Genomic DNA, 16,709 nt, shown 5'->3' on the forward strand with positions numbered 1-16,709 from the left:
GCTTTAAAGAGATTTGTGCAGATGCGACTTTTATCTATTTTGCTCCCTCCCACCAGGCACAGACCCCGTTGTTTGTGGCTGCCCAAGAGGGGAGCTACAAAGTGGCCTGCCTTCTTCTCCAAAACGGAGCCAAGCAGAGCATCCGGGACCATGTGGGCCGCCTCCCGAAGGACGTGGCCCTTGAACGCCTCCACCACGACATCCTGGCCCTCTTGGACTGCCCCCGCCCCTCCCAGCAGCTCTCTCCACACAGGCCACGCCCCCAGCCTCACCGGTCTGCCGGCAGCCCACGCAGGTTAAAGTGGCAACCTGGCAACCAGCGGCTAACTCCGGTCCCAGAGACCAAGGGCCCTTTTAAGGACCTCCCCGCTCCTACGCTGCCGATTGGCCAATCAGAAAATGCTGTGGGGCCACCCGACGAGTGACTCTGCACCCTCTGGGTCTGGGTTGGCCAGAGGCTACAGCTGCGAGTCAGCGACAGCGGACTGAGCCATGGTGTGGCACTTCCTGATGAGGTCATGCAGGGCTGGGATGATGTCACAGGACGGCACCACGAAGGGAGGCAATTCAGAGCTGAGCGGTGCCCGAGGGCAGATTTAGACGTCCTGCATGGAGGAACGAGAAGGATCTTGTGTAAAACCGGAGAACTGTCTGAGGACACATCTGAGGTCATGCAAGGTGTTGTTGCATGGGTCCGTGGCAATGATATGTCACACAGCTTGGAGCGTACAGAGAAATCCTTGATCCTAACTTGCTGTTGGATAATGGTGGACGATCTCAGACTACTGGGGTCAGAGTGGTCTTTCGCCCCGCTTCCCCAAGCTGCAAATCTCCAATATACGTGCTGTCATGGTTGGCTTTGCTCTTCCACTGGTGCAGAATCAGATAGATGGGGGTTTATGAAGACCAGGCCTCGCAATGATTACACACCATCCCTGCCACGTAGCATAGCTCAGCTCTGCCTGCTTAGAAACTTGAGGGCTCCTAAGAAATCAGAACCAGGGATCTGCTCTCTTGCAGCTAATCTTCCCTGCTCCTCCTCCCAGGACCTAAACAAAAATTATCAGGGAGAAGGGAGGAGCTCTGTCCCCCAACCCTTAGAAAAATTGGGAGGGGGGCATAAGAAGAGCCTGCAAGATCAGTCCAAATGCCCGTCTAGTCCAGCGTCCTGCTTTCACGAGGACCAACCGAATGCCTGTAGGAAGACTGAGCACAAGAGAACTCTCCCGACCTGCATTTCCCAATAACTAATATTCGGAGGTGTGCTGCCTGTGACAGTGGAGGTTGAGCATAGATACTGTGGCTAACAACCTAAAAACAAGTGAAGCAAGTGAAAATTCTCCTGGCAGCGTCCTGGGGAAAGGATTGGCTGCCGTGCTTGAAAAGTTCATTTTTAAAAAGAGCTAGTTCAGGGTGTCCAAAAAAGGAAAACTACTTCTAGTACCTGTGCGATATAAACTAGTTTGGTTCACGCTTGGTTTAGATTTATCCAAATTATCCTTAGCAAATACACACACACACATTCAGCATTCAGAATGTTGCAAGCAGCTGTGCTGAAGTATAAAATATACTGTATTTTTTGCTCTATAAGACTCAATTTTTCCCTCCTTAAAAGTAAGGGGAAATGTGTGTGCATCTTATGGAGCGAATGCAGGCTGCGCAGCTATACCAGAAGCCAGAACAGCAAGAGGGATTGCTGCTTTCACTGCGCAACAATCCCTCTTGCTGTTCTGGCTTCTGAGATTCAGAATATTTTTTTTCTTGTTTTCCTCCTCCAAAAACTAGGTGCGTCTTGTGGTCTGGTGCATCTTATAGAGCGAAAAGAGGAAGGCTAAGCAAATATCAAAATCCACACACAAAGCAGTTTTTTAGATATATTTTCCCCAGCCATTATGATCTTTAAGCTTAAAAGCCCAAAGAGTCTAAAGAGTCAAAACAAAACAAAACATGTAAGCCAATGAACCTGAAAATGAGCTAGAAACCGTTGAAAGTTCTACAAATACACCCCCCCCCACAAAAAAACCCAAACTTATTTTGCATTCAGTTCACCCAGAAATCATTAGAATGTCTTTTAGGCGTGGTTCAGAGATTTTTGAACAAATTCAGTCCGCTTTGCTAAACCAAACGATTCATTCGAAGCACTGACCCCCTGCTAATTTCGTGCGTGGCAAGCTGCCATTAAAAGCCAGTACAAAAAGGTAACCCTCGCCTACACTCTGCACATGCTCAAAGACACTCTCCCCTTGTGTCATCAAGTCACATATCCCTGGATTGAAAATTAGGTTCTGGACTGGCTCTTGCTGAGCCCTGAATATCTGAAAATGTACTGCTAAAATAAATGTACTAGCTGTGGAGGTTTTTTGCGAGCAGTTTTTTCCCCTTCCCCCACCCACTGTCAAGTTGCCTGCTCCCAGTTCCATGGAAAATAACATTTATTGAAAAAGCACCATGATCTTAACTAAAAAAACACCAGCCTCCCTTGGAATGATTCCTCAGCACCCTCCATCTTATTTCAAGCATGGTTTCTCTGTCTGCAACAGCTGCACTAACCTATCTAACTTGGTAGTATTCAGAGCTTCTACAGCAAGGAGGGGAACACCTGTGGCCACCTAGTTGTTCCTGAACTATAACTCCCAGCATCTCTGACCAATGGGACATAGTGGCTGAAGCAGATGGGAGCCCATCTGTAGAGGAACATGATCCCCACCTAGGTAGTTTTGAAGATGCCATGGGACTCTCTCTGTGCGTAGGCTGTTTTTGCGATTGCCAAAAACAGGTGCCCCTCTCTCTTTTCCTTGTCCATTGAAAAGACAAAGGAAGCTGCAGGACGCTTTGCACATTAAAAGCAAAAAAAGCAACCACATTCATCGCAATTGCAAACAGTCCCCGTGCTGAACTTCTCTCAACCGGCTGTCATTCCAGGTTTAGCCGCAGGGTGGCTAACAGTCCCATGCTTGAAAATAGTAACAAGTTCCACAAGTTCTCGTTTCTCCCAGAGGTGCTACAGCAGCCTCTTGGGGGAGGGCGGAGCAGGGGGGCGCAGAAACACACCCCACTCTTTTCACAAAACCCCGTATGAGGCAGGACCAAAGAAGGAGGGTGGAAGGCAGGCAGCGCAGGGTCACACCAGCCACCAAAAGCGTATGTAGATCATAAGTATCACAAAGACAAGACTGGTAGCGGCAGCTTTGGCGTAGGCTGAACGGCTGTTGAGGAGTTTGGCGTCATGGCGGTATTTCTTGGAGAGAGTTGACAGGTTGCTGGCCTTGTAATCCAGAGCTGGAGGGCAAATAGAGGGAAAAAAGAAGACAGGGCTGGTTAACGGACCTTTAAAAACCCCATCTTCGCCGTTTTTTCTCTTCCCGCTCGCCACGGCGAGCGGCTAACCTGTTGTAGGCGAATATGTCCAGGCCCGGATTTCCTCCCAAACCTGGGGATGTGATATCCTCGCATCCACCCCAGGCCCCAAATTAGACAGACGTGATATTTTGCTCTGTGACTTCCAATTCGACACGCAGATCACTGTGTAGACACAGATCTCCCCGCAGCACTGATCACAAACCCCCTTTCCCCATACCTGATAAGGCCTCTCCACGTTGGAGCACCTCTTCAATGTTGGTCACCATGATCTTCTGAACATCCTGTAGCTCCATGTTGATGCTGCTCAGGTGGCGCTTGGACCAGGTGTCCAGGTAGGATTTCTTCAGTTTCTGGATATAGAGGTCTTTAAAAAAAATATAGGAGGGTTTCGTGGATTGGCAACATCTGAGATGAACTACTACTAGGCCACAGGGACTCGCCTTGGGGGGGGGGGGGCTGAGGCCACTCGCCCAGTGGTGTTTTTTTTGCACTGGTATCCTGATTTTTCTCAAAGGACTTCAAGGTAATGCCCACAGTTCCCCCCCCCCATCCATTTTATCTGTGTAACAACACTGGTCCAAGCTCACCCAGTGGCCTTAATAACTGAGTGGAAATTTGAACCCTGCTCTTCCAGGTCCTAGGCCATGATTCTGGCCACTACTCCATGCTGCTGTGGTGTGTACAAGTGGCCCTAAATGAATGTGGGTCTGCTTTTATTTTTATTCCACGTTTTGCAGGGGGTCAGAAAAATTGGCCTGAGGGAGCAGGCAAATTAGCTCTCGCCCCCCACCCACCCAAAATAAGAAACCTGGAGGTTGTCCACTTCTCTTCTAGACAAATAAATAAAAGTACATTCCATATCGTGAAGCTGAGGCTCCAATACTTTGGCCACCTCATGAGAAGAGAAGACTCCCTGGAAAAGACCCTGATGCTGGGAAAGATGGAGGGCACAAGGAGAAGGAGACGACAGAGGACGAGATGGTTGGACAGTGTTCTCGAAGCTACCAGCATGAGTTTGACCAAACTGCGGGAGACAATGGAAGACAGAAGTGCCTGGCGTGCTCTGGTCCATGGGGTCACGAAGAGTCGGACACAACTGAACGACTATACAACAACACACTCCAGATCCAATAGCTACCAGGACTGAACCTAAGGTCTTCTGCTTGCAAGGCAGGCAAAAGTTTTGAGTTGCCTAACTTGGTTTAGACAATGAGGACTAGGAGGCTGGTGGGGCTGGGCTGGGGAGGCTCCCCCAGTTAGTACGCACCAAACTCGATGAAGGCGTACGGCCGTGACACGGAGGACACCTTCTTCCCGTACAGCTCCCAGAATTCGGCTTGCAGCTCCTCCAGGAAGGCGAAGGCCAGCTTTTTGGAGTAAGCGGCTTCGCACAGCGTCAGGTAGCAAATGCCCTGGCTGATCAGGTAGCTGCAGAGGGGGAAGAGGGCACAGAAGCGAGGAGGAAGGGAAATCGTGATCCGGCTCTTTCAAGCGAGCACAAACAGCCTCACAAGCAAGTTTCTAGACCCTAGGAATTTGTAGCAGCGCAACCGCACTAGTAAAATAATGCAAATAATTTACAACGTTGGGATAGCTAGTATGAATAAATGAACCATCGTCTCCCAATTGGGAACATAGGCGACCATGAAAGTTGCTATTTCGGTGAAGGTGGTTTAGAAGCAGCAGCCGGGTGTCATGTGGAGCTGCCTTATACCGAGTCTCACCATTGGTCCATCTAGTTCAGTGTTGTGAAATATGATTGGCAGCAGCTCTTCCCCATCGAAGAAAGAGCCCTGCTGCCCAAGAACGCTTTTTTAAATCTAGACAAGCAAAGGGATTGGACTTTCTGCATGCAAAGAACATGCTCTATCTCTAAGCTGGGGCCCCTCCAACTTCTCTCAATTGTAGCTTCCCCCACTCCAGGCAGGTTTCACTTTCAGGATTCGAACACAGGGCCCCCGCACTCTAAGAGAGAAACACACATCCACAGCAGGGATGGGGAAACCTGCCACCCGTAAGCTATTCTTGGACTCCAGCAGACATCAGTCCCAACCAGCATGGCCGACGGCCAGGGATGATGGGAGCTACCTTGGGCAAAAGATTCCTGCATTGCAGGGGGTTGGACTAGATGACTCTTGGGGTCCCCTTCCAACTCTACAATTCTAAGATACTTCTATGAATAACATCCGGAAGGAGCCAGATCCCCCCACCCCCTGCTCTAGGCCTACTGCCCTGTCAATCCCAGCACTGTTATAGCATCTTTTAACAGTTCGCAGGTTCTCAAAGGAGATGCCCTTTTAATACCACGCTCCCTCCTTATTTCTGAGAAACACCGGGCACTTACTGGAAAGTCATCGCCCCAGCCTGCAAGGAACAGCGGTTCGGCGAATGCTCCCCAAGCTTCCGGAAAAGTTGCTTCGCTTGGCTGTGATATTCTTGGAAGTTCCGGTTCGACTGCAGAGGAAATAATTGGGACTAACACCAAGGGGATAAGGCTATCGGAGAGAATGCAATGGCTATGTTTTCCCTCCACTGTCGGGGGCTGAATATTCCTCTGAATATCAGTTTCTGAGAGCTACAGGTAGGAAGACTGGTGGTGTTGCTCTCCGACGGTCCTGCTGTTGAGCTTCCCAGAAAAAAAGGCATCTGTGAACAGGATGCTAGACCACGATAGGCCGCTGGCCTGATTCAGCCAATCTTCTTTTTACCCTGGTCTTGCATACTCAAGAAATATATTTTTACGGCCCACCCTGTTCCTGCGGCTGCAATTTGTTTTAAACGGTTTTTAATGTTGCGTTTGAAACTGTTGTGATGTGCCCTTGGGGCGTTAGGGTGAAGGGTGGGAAACAAATTAAATGATTATACTTATAACACCGCAATAATAATTCACCTCCGGCAGCAAAATCTCTTGCGCCAGCCAAGGAGCTTAAATCAAAATTCTGGGAAGTGGACCGGTTACAGCTGGTTGTGGGGTGGGAAGAATTTCTATGATCCCAAGACTTCTGGGCTCCCTCAGGAAGAGAGGAAGGCAATTACATTATTAGGCATCGTTAGAGGATTGTTACAGCACACATAATCCTACAACAGCTTTGCATGGCAGGCTGGCATTATTGCCTGAATACTAAAGATGGGAGCCTGACGGCACACATTGGATTGCCTAAGTCCATTTAGTAATAATAATAATAATAATTTATTTATACCCCGCCCATCTGGCTGAGCTTCCCCAGCCACCCTGGGCGGCTTCCAAAAAATATTAAAATACTGTAATACATCAAACATTAAAAGCTTCCCTAAACAGGGCTGCCTTCAGATGTCTTCTAAAAGTCTGGTAGTTGTTGTTCTCTTTGACATCTGGTAGGAGGGCGTTCCACAGGGAGGACGCCACTACCGAGAAGGCCCTCTGCCTGGTTCCCTGTAACTTGGCTTCTCGCAGTGAGGGAACCGCCAGAAGGCCCTCAGCGCTGGACCTCAGTGTCTGGGTAGAACGATGGGGGTGGAGAGTGAAAAGTGAAAAGAATAACAGTCTTGCTGGATAATCTAGTCCAGCAACTTGTTTTCATCACTTGCCAGTTTAAGGTAAAGGGACCCCTGACCATTAGGTCCAGTTGTGGCCGACTCTGGGGTTGCCGCACTCATCTCGCTTTATTGGCCGCGGGAGCCAGCGTACAACTTCCGGGTCATGTGGCCAGCATGACTAAGCTGCTTCTGGCGAACCAGAGCAGCGCACGGAAACGCCATTTAACTTCCCGCCAGAGGAAGTTATCTACTTGCACTTTGACGTGCTTTCGAACTGCTAGGTTGACAGGAGCAGGAACTGAGCAACGGGAGCTCAGCCCGTCGTGGGGACCTTCTGATCAGCAAGCCCTAGGCTCAGTGGTTTAACCCACAGCGCCATCCGCGTCCCTAGTTAGCTGCCCATTTTTGTTAGCTTCTTAAGGACCCTTGTGATCTGTTCCCAAGTTCTGGTATTCAAAGATAAACTGCCCCTGAGCCAGGAAGCTCTCTTTAGCAGTTATGGTTCACCTGCCTAAAGCTGGTTCTGTATATGAGTGTGTGTAGTGCCAGGGAAATACAAAATTAGCTTACAATACAAAGCACACTTGAAGCGGTCTCCTATACGTTGGAGCAGCCCTTTTTGCATCAAGGGCCGCGTTCGTCCTCAGCCAAACCTTTGGGGGCCACATGCCGGCAGAGGGCGGGGCCAAAAGTGGGCACACTCATCTGCCCCACACATCAGCTGGGAGGCAGGAGAGAGATTTATTCTTCTTTTTTCCAATGGCGGGAAGGGTAGATTTGTAACGGAGGAAGCTGCCTTCTAGTCAGACCACTGGCCCACCTAGCTCAGTACTGTCAACACTGGCCGGAAGCAGCACTCAGGGGTTCCAGAGTGAGGCCTCCCCTAACTGTACCTGGAAATGTCAGGATTGAACCTGGGAATTTCTGCAAGCAAAGCATATTCTCCACCACTGAGCATTCCAAATCAGGGCACCATCTTACTTTTTAATTTACTTCTTTATTTTGCACCGCCTTCGAAACCCATGGCATCTCGAAGTGGGGCAGAAAAATTACCAAGAGGAGGAGTGGGTCCAGATCAGGTCCCCCAAACTGGCATTTATCCACCCCTGCTATACGTATTATTATTATTATTATTATTATTATTATTATTATTATTATTATTTCTACTCAGAAAGGTGTCTCATTGTTTTTCAGTTGAGTTTCCTTGCAGATGTGTGTACAACGATTGCAGCCTTCAGACGCCCCATGACGTTTGGTGCTATTAATTTATTTGTTTGATACCCCCACTCCACGTGTGCCAATGTCATAACCCCTGCATAAATCATCTCTGAAACCAGTTTTGAAAGTTCACTCCCCCCCCCACCAATAATAATAATAGTAATTTATTATTTATACCCCGCCCATCTGGCTGAGTTTCCTACGCAGAACAAAACCAGGTGCAAGTAAGAAGTAGCGAAAAAGGTCCTAGAAAGCTGAAACGTGACCCTTGAGAGGAAAGGATTTCCTAGTGGTTAGAGCTGGAGAGGGTCGGCTGAGGGGGTGGGGGGGCGGAGATGCCCTGGAAGCCTCGGACTCCTGGGTTCCTCCTTCCTCTTACCTGCTCCGTTTCTTGCATAGAAGCTGCCAGGAGAAGCCCGTCTTGGACCCGGCTAATCATGGTAAGCAAGACCATCCTGGCTGGGCGTGGAGGGGGGGAGAGAGGGGGGTCCTGGGGTGTTTATTTTAAGGGGGGGTATCCCTCTCCCCCTCCCCTCCGGAGGCTACAGCCGGACCCGGACTCCCGGCTGACGTGGCCGACGGGAGGGATGCAAATCGCGGGCGAAGCGGGGCGGAGCGACGCCGCCAAGAAGTTAGTTTGGCACCAGGCGAGGCGCGCACGCCCCGCCCGGCCTCCGGAGGGCTCCTCCTCTCTTTCGCCTTGGAGGTAATATCCCTGCTAGTAATATCGTTAGCAGCAGCGGCTCTTTAGGGCCTGTTGATTTTAGTTATTGTGGGAGTTTTGCAAAAAAAAAGTAGCAATTAGTATTGTATAGCTTGATGGGCTGAGCTGCTTTGGCCATCCTGGATGCATTTGGCATTTTTGCAACTTCGATTATTTGGCCTTGTATGTTGCTATATCTCGGTCGTGGTTTTGTATTGTAATAATACAATTTCAAAATTATTATTTGCAAATAATAATGATTTGCAAGTTACTGAACAGAAATAGCAATAAGGCAGACTTCAAAAACAGCAGGCACCAGTAAATTGCCAAAGTACGAGGTAAAGGTAAAGGGACCCCTGACCATTAGGTTCAGTCGTGGCCGACTCTGGGGTTGCGGCGCTCATCTCGCTTTAGTGGCTGAGGGAGCCGGCATACAGCTTCCGGGTCATGTGGCCAGCATGATTAAGCTGCTTCTGGCGAACCAGAGCAGCGCACGGAAACGCCATTTACCTTCCTGCCGGAGTGGTACCTATTTATCTACTTGCACTTTGACGTGCTTTCAAACTGCTAGGTTGGCAGGAGCAGGGACCGAGCAACGGGAGCTCACCCCGTCGCAGGGATTCGAACCACCGACCTTCTGATTGGCAAGTCCTAGGCTCTGTGGTTTAACCCACAGCGCCACCTGCGTCCCAAAGTACAAAGTAATGATGCCAAAACAATAAGCGGAAGTAACTTTTTAGGTTGTCTGGTTTTGGCTATTGTGGCATGTTGCGCCTTTGCAATTTATTTTGCAAAACTTACAAACCACTCAAAAATCGAGTAGTTTCTTCGCTGCGCCACTGAGGGTGTTTGCCAGCTTTACAGCGCAGTTCTACATAGGTCTACTCTGTGGTGTAAAGTTTAAATTCTGCTGTTACAAATTGCAGGCGCGTTGAGCTGAGGGGGCTTCTGAGCCTGCGCAGAGTTCCTTAGCCCGGAGGTGCCTGGAGTTTTCCCACAGCGTCTGTTTTCTTTGGAATAGACACCATTCGGTTATTCTTGAAAAGCCAGTTGTTGCTCCCTAGAGTCTCAACCTGTGGGTCCCCAGATGTTGTTGGACTACAACTCCCATCATCCCTGAGCTCTGGCCTTGCTAGCGAGGGGTGATGGGAGTTGTAGTTCAACACCATCTGGGGACCTACAGGTTGAGAAAGGCTGCGGCCTAGACTGATCTCGTTTCCCAGCCGCCCCTCCCTCCAGCGTCTCATCCCCTTCAACTGCTCATTTGTAGCATTTCTTCCGCTCCCCCAGCTTCAAATGCAATTCCACAGGAACACCGGAAGTTGGCTTATGCAGAGTCAAACCATTGGTCCACCTAGCTCAGTACTGTCAGCACAGACTGGCAGAGAGGTTTCAAACAGGGGGCACTCTTGCCCTTTTTTTGGAGATGTCAGGAACTGAACATGGGACCTTCTTCAGATGCTCTGCCCCATGGGTAGGCAAACTAAGGCCTGGGGGCCGGATCCAGCCCAATCGCCTTCTAAATCTGGCCCACAGACGGTCTGGGAATCAGCGTGTTTTTACATGAGTAGATTTAAAATGCATCTCTGGGTTATTTGCAGGGCCTGCCTGGCGTTTTTACCTGAGTAGAATGTGTGCTTTTATTTAAAATGTGTCTCTGGGTTATTTGTGGGGCATAGGAATTCATTCATTCCCCCCCCCCCCAAAAAAAAATACAGTCCGACCCCCCACAAGGTCTGAGGGACAGTGGACCGGCCCCCTGCTGAAAAAGTTTGCTGACCCCTGAGTCTGACCCCTGAGTGACAGCTCTTGGTGCTTGCAGAGACTGACACCACTGTCTTGTCCCGCCTTCTGTGGAGCGTCCCTTGACACAGGCTGTGTCTTAGATGTGGAAGGTGGGCGCTTCCAGGCAAGGGCTACATCTCACAAACGGTTCACTCTGATCCAATTTTTCTGTGCGCATCACTGGTGCATGGCCACCCACTCACTCATTTTTGAAAGCATGTGTTCTTCACAGACACTGTATTGTTTCCTGGCCTAGGGCGAAAGTAGGCTTTGTTTCACACACACCCCATGTGCATTTGCGTACGCACACACATAGGCCGGGAGCTTCCACTGGGGCAAAAAAAAAACACCCCAGCTCGTCCCCCTGTAGCTACAGCTCTGCCTGATGGCCATACCAGTAGCAAGGAGTGCGGTGTCCTGCATGAAATGTTTTGGCACTGTCTTCTTGGCCCTTTTGCGGCCATGCACACAGGTAATTCTGTCCCTGTGCCTGCACACCATTAAAAAAATTGGACAGGAAGTGTGAAACTGCAGTTATTACTGTATTTTTTGCTCTATAAGACTCACTTTTTCCCTCCTTAAAAGTAAGGGGAAATATGTGTGCGTCTTATGGAGCGAATGCAGGCTGTGCAGCTATCCCAGAAGCCAGAACAGCAAGAGGGATTGCTGCTTTCACTGCGCAGCGATCCCTCTTGCTATTCTGGCTTCTGGGATTCAGAATATTTTTTTTCTTGTTTTCCTCCTCCAAAAACTAGGTGCGTCTTGTGGTCTGGTGCGTCTTATAAAGCGAAAAATACGGTACAAGCTCCTAGTTTTCATGTTCCACAATGGCCTAGAGGGATGCTTGTACTTTCTGGAGAGTGAGCAAGACTGATGTGCTTTGGGCCTTGCCTCCCTCGTTTTTGTTCTTGTTTTACATTTTTAAGACAGAGGTCTTGCGCAAGGCTGACATTTGGCCATGCCAAAATTCTGATAAAGGGGTCTTGGGCGAGACCTCTGCATTAATACCTTTTAAAAGTCCTTATTCAGTCACACGTTTTAAGCAAAAAGCTCTCCTGAACTAGGGTTGCCATATTTGAAAAAGTAAAAATCTGGACACAAAAGTTGTTGGGGGGGGCAAAGGTTTTTTTTTGGGGGGGTGCAAAGTTGTTGATCCTGGGCATCAGTGAACTAAAATGGACGGGAATGGGCGAATTCAGTTCAGATGACTATCATATCTACTACTGTGGGCAAGAAACCCGTAAAAGAAATGGAGTGGCCCTCATAGTCAACAAAAGAGTGGCGAAAGCTGTACTGGGATGCAATCTCAAAAATGATAGAATGATCTCGATACGAATCCAAGGCAGACCTTTTAACATCACAGTAATCCAAGTTTATGCACCAACTACTGGTGCTGAAGAAACTGAAATTGACCAATTCTATGAAGACTTACAACACCTTATAGAAGTGACACCAAAGAAGGATGTTCTTCTCATTATAGGGGATTGGAATGCTAAGGTAGGGAATCAAGAGATAAAAGGAACAACTGGCAAATTTGGTCTTGGAATTCAAAACGAAGCAGGGCAAAGGCTAATAGAGTTCTGTCAAGAGAACAAGCTGGTCATCACAAACACTCTTTTCCAACAACACAAGAGACGACTCTACACATGGACATCACCAGATGGGCAGCATCGAAATCAGATTGATTATATTCTCTGCAGCCAAAGATGGAGAAGCTCTATACAGTCAGCAAAAACAAGACCTGGAGCTGACTGTGGCTCAGATCATCAGCTTCTTATAGCAAAATTCAAGCTTAAACTGAAGAAAGTAGGAAAAACCACTGGGCCGGTAAGATACAATCTAAACCAAATCCCTTATGAATACACAGTGGAAGTGAGGAACAGGTTTAAGGATTTAGATTTGCTGGACAGAGTGCCTGAAGAACTATGGATGGAGGCTCGAAACATTATACAGGAGGCAGCAACGAAAACCATCCCAATGAAAAGGAAATGCAAGAAAGCAAAGTGGCTGTCCAATGAGGCCTTACAAATAGCGGAGGAGAGAAGGCAAGCAAAATGCGAGGGAGATAGAGAAAGATACAGGAAATTGAATGCAGAATTCCAAAAAATAGCAAGGAGAGACAAGAAGGCCTTCTTAAATGAACAATGCAAAGAAATAGAGGAAAACAACAGAATGGGAAGAACCAGAGATCTGTTCAAGAAAATTGGAGATATGAAAGGAACATTTCGTTCAAAGATTACCATAATAAAGGACAAAAGTGGTAAGGACCTAACAGAAGGAGAAGACATCAAGAAGAGGTGGCAAGAATACACAGAGGAACTATACCAGAAAGATATGGATGTCTCGTACACCCCAGGTAGTGTGGTTGCTGACCTTGAGCCAGACATCCTGGAGAGTGAAGTCAAATGGGCCTTAGAAAGCATTGCAAATAACAAGGCCAGTGGAAGTGATGGTATTCCAGCTGAACTATTTAAAATTTTAAAAGATGATGCTGTTAAGGTGCTACACTCAATATGCCAGCAAGTTTGGAAAACTCAGCAGTGGCCAGAAGATTGGAGAAGGTCAGTCTACATCCCAATCCCAAAGAAGGGCAGTGCTAAAGAATGCTCCAACTACCGCACAATTGCACTCATTTCACACGCTAGCAAGGTTATGCTTAAAATTCTTCAAGGAAGGCTCAAGCAGTATGTGGACCGAGAACTCCCAGAAGTGCAAGCTGGATTTAGAAGAGGCAGGGGAACCAGAGACCAAATTGCAAACATGCGCTGGATTATGGAGAAAGCTAGAGAGTTCCAGAAAGACATTTACTTCTGCTTCATTGACTATGCAAAAGCCTTTGACTGTGTCGATCACAGCAAACTATGGCAAGTTCTTAAAGAAATGGGAGTGCCTGATCACCTCATCTGTCTCCTGAGAAATCTCTATGTGGGACAAGAAGCTACAGTTAGAACTGGATATGGAACAACTGATTGGTTCAAAATTGGGAAAGGAGTACGACAAGGCTGTATTTTGTCTCCCTGCTTATTTAACTTATATGCAGAATTCATCATGCGAAAGGCTGGGCTGGATGAATCCCTAGCCGGAATTAAGATTGCTGGAAGAAATATCAACAACCTCAGATATGCAGATGACACAACCTTGATGGCAGAAAGTGAGGAGGAATTAAAAAACCTTTTATTGAGGGTGAAAGAAGAGAGCGCAAAATATGGTCTGAAGCTCAACATCAAAAAAACGAAGATCATGGCCACTGGTCCCATCACCTCCTGGCAAATAGAAGGGGAGGAAATGGAGGCAGTGAGAGATTTTACTTTCTTGGGCTCCATGATCACTGCAGATGGTGACAGCAGCCACGAAATTAAGAGACGCCTGCTTCTTGGGAGGAAAGCAATGGCAAACCTAGATAGCATTTTAAAAAGTAGAGACATCACCTTGCCAACAAAGGTCCGTATAGTAAAAGCTATGGTTTTCCCAGTAGTGATGTATGGAAGTGAGAGCTGGACCATAAAGAAGGCTGATCGCCGAAGAATTGATGCTTTTGAATTATGGTGCTGGAGGAGACTCTTGAGAGTCCCATGGACTGCAAGAAGATCAAACGCATCCATTCTTAAGGAAATCAGCGCTGAGTGCTCACTGGAAGGACAGATCGTGAAGCTGAGGCTCCAATACTTTGGCCACCTCATGAGAAGAGAAGACTCACTGGAAAAGACCCTGATGTTGGGAAAGATGGAGGGCACAAGGAGAAGAGGACGACAGAGGACGAGATGGTTAGACAGTGTTCTCGAAGCTACAAACATGAACCTGACCAAACTGCGGGTGGCAGTGGAAGACAGAAGTGCCTGGCGTGCTCTGGTCCATGGGGTCACGAAGAGTCGGACACGACTGAACGACTAAACAACAACAAAGTTGTTGAGCTTCTTTGGCAAAATCTCAAGCAACCCGGGTTTTTGAAAATTCAACAGATGAATCGTGGCTGTGTCCGGTCATATGGCAGCCCTATCTGAACAGAGTTGCCAATATTCCAGTGTGCTTTTGGCATGTGTCTGTCCATATTGTTTGGAAACAAAACGGTTTTGCTCCTATAACAAATTGTACAGAAAGAGTGGAGGACAGGAAAGTGTGTGGATAGGCCCTTAATGTTAAAGGGATAAAGTACAGGTTGACATTTTGATGAGGATGCTGACATCGTATGATCAGTGCAAAAAACGTGCATGCGCCTACAACCCTGGGCAAAGTATACCTTTACCTGCAAGCGCCTGACAGTCTTTTTCAGGGACTAATGGCCACAAGACAGCGGTAGCTTGTCTCGGACTGCCAGTGGCTGGGAATCACAGGTGAGAAGAACAGGGCTGCTGCACTCAGGTGGGCTCTGCATGTTCTGAAGAGGGATGTGAGAGGCAGATGGGGCTCGTCAACCTGGGAAGGGAGCCCATCTAGGAGAAGGAAAACTCTGATCCTCCGCTGCCTTGCAGGATATCTATACAGCTGACTGTGCCCCCAAATACCCCAGTAATAAGATCATTAAGTTCGCATATGATACAATGGTGGTTGGTTTAATCACGGGTGGAGAGGGGGAGGCGGCCTATAGGAAGGAAGTTGAGTAATTGGGGGAGTGGTGCAGGAAAAACAACTTACTCCTTAACTTAAAGAAAACAAAAGAGATCATTGTGGACTTTAGGAAATGTAAATTGAATATTCAGCCACTTATTATTGAGGGGAAGTGCGTGGAACAGGTCTCAGTGTTTCAATTTCTGTGAATGGAGTTGAGAGATGACCTAACCTGGGGAGAGAACAGCAAAGACCTGAAGAAGAGAACACAGCAGAGGTTATATTTTCTGAGAATTCTCTGGAAAAATAATCTCTCAAAGGACCTGTTGATGGCATTTTACCATTGTACCGTTGAGAGTGTATTAACTTATGGTCTCTGTGTGTGGTTTGGGAGCTGCACGGCCAGGGAAAAAACAATGCTGTCCAGGGTTGTAAAGACTGCGGAGAGAATAAAGACTAGGACTAGCCTCCTGAGAAATAGTTTCTATCCAAATGCGATTTTGGTTTTAAACGCAGGGTAAGGAGTCTCTAGGGACGCGGGTGGCGCTGTGGGTAAAAGCCTCAGCGCCTAGGGCTTGCCGATCGAAAGGTCGGCGGTTCGAATCCCCGCGGCGGGGTGCGCTCCCGTTGTTCGGTCCCAGCGCCTGCCAACCTAGCAGTTCGAAAGCACTCCCGGGTGCAAGTAGATAAATAGGGACCGCTTACTAGTGGGAAGGTAAACGGCGTTTCCGTGTGCGGCTCTGGCTTGCTAGAGCAGCGATGTCACGCTGGCCACGTGACCCCGAAGTGTCTCCGGACAGCACTGGCCCCCGGCCTCTTGAGTGAGATGGGCGCACAACCCTAGAGTCTGTCAAGACTGGCCCGTATGGGCAGGGGTACCTTTACCTTTAAGGAGTCTCTATGGGAGTATATTGTATTTAATTATGGGGTATCAGAGTTTTTAGGGGGCTAATCGGGTTGGGATGGCTGGGATAGCAGGCTTGTTGGTTTTTGAATGTCTTGTGTAGATTTTTCAATTTCGTTGTTCTGTATGGGACAATGACAATAAAGATTATCGTATCGTAAGAAATGGCTCAGGAGTAACCCGACACAAATCCAGAGTCGGGTCCCTAAGTCCTTTGGATGGCGCCTTGTACGCCTCCTTCTGGCAAGTCCTGCAGCCCAGCTGGTGCCAAATGCCTTGCTCTGCTTTCCTGTGGACCACACCAGCGAGGACAAGAGGGGAGTCTGGTGGTCTGAGCAGCCCAGGACTTCCAGACACGTGGCCCAGTCTTGCACCCCAGGAGAAGCCATGGAGGAGGTGCATTTCCTGTTTACACCTTTGCTCTTGGTTTTCCTGTCATGTGGCCCTTCACATCTATCATTTATTTCCCTCTTTAAATTGTGTGTGCATGCAGAAGCACAAACAGCTCAAGAACACGCAAGGAAGTTTTATTATGATGACCGCACTAAAGCGCAACCGTGCATAAAAACAACAAACTTTTCTTGCAAGGGCGGCCAACCGCTGCCGTTTTATCTTAGCTTTGCAACGCAGCAGCTGGCAACTGCGGACGTGGGCAGCGAGGGTTTGCAGGTGGGCTGC

At 48.4% G+C, this 16,709-nt stretch overlaps 2 protein-coding genes across 6 annotated transcripts in view; one reads left to right on the top strand and one right to left on the bottom strand.

Moving 5' to 3' along the window:
* The window catches only part of NOTCH4 (notch receptor 4), a 113,264-nt gene extending 110,910 nt beyond the window's left edge, over positions 1 to 2,354 (top strand). For 4 of the 5 annotated variants that reach the window (XM_083424550.1, XM_083424548.1, XM_083424549.1 and 1 more), the window contains one exon: positions 57 to 2,354. In XM_083424550.1, coding sequence (XP_083280676.1) covers positions 57 to 425 — 369 coding nt within the window. In that variant the 3' untranslated portion in view covers positions 426 to 2,354. The remainder of the gene's footprint in view (positions 1 to 56) is intronic. The other variant, XR_014507510.1, reaches the window with a different exon arrangement.
* Positions 1,862 to 8,699, bottom strand: LOC310670904 (vesicle-trafficking protein SEC22b-B-like). Its single transcript, XM_083426753.1, has 5 exons — positions 8,474 to 8,699; positions 5,705 to 5,814; positions 4,628 to 4,788; positions 3,578 to 3,724; positions 1,862 to 3,279 (listed from the first exon to the last, which is right to left on the bottom strand). The coding sequence occupies exons 1-5, from the start codon at positions 8,546 to 8,548 to the stop codon at positions 3,122 to 3,124; spliced, it is 651 nt and encodes a 216-aa protein (XP_083282879.1). The 5' UTR covers positions 8,549 to 8,699; the 3' UTR covers positions 1,862 to 3,121.
* Positions 8,700 to 16,709: the final 8,010 nt, after the last annotated feature.

This window comes from Podarcis tiliguerta (genome assembly GCF_965153285.1).
Source record: "Podarcis tiliguerta genome assembly, chromosome: 2".
Classification (NCBI taxonomy): domain Eukaryota; kingdom Metazoa; phylum Chordata; class Lepidosauria; order Squamata; family Lacertidae; genus Podarcis; species Podarcis tiliguerta.

What these genes read in the sequence shown, in the direction of transcription:
- LOC310670904 (XM_083426753.1), bottom strand. Translation starts at nt 8,548, where the DNA reads ATGGTCTTGCTTACCATGATTAGCCGGGTCCAAGACGGGCTTCTCCTG. An exon ending in CTATGCAAGAAACGGAGCAG is followed by an intron (nt 5,815 to 8,473) that starts GTAAGAGGAAGG and finishes TTTCCTCTGCAG; the next exon opens with TCGAACCGGAACTTCCAAGA. An exon ending in GTACGCCTTCATCGAGTTTG is followed by an intron (nt 3,725 to 4,627) that starts GTGCGTACTAAC and finishes TTTTTTTTAAAG; the next exon opens with ACCTCTATATCCAGAAACTG.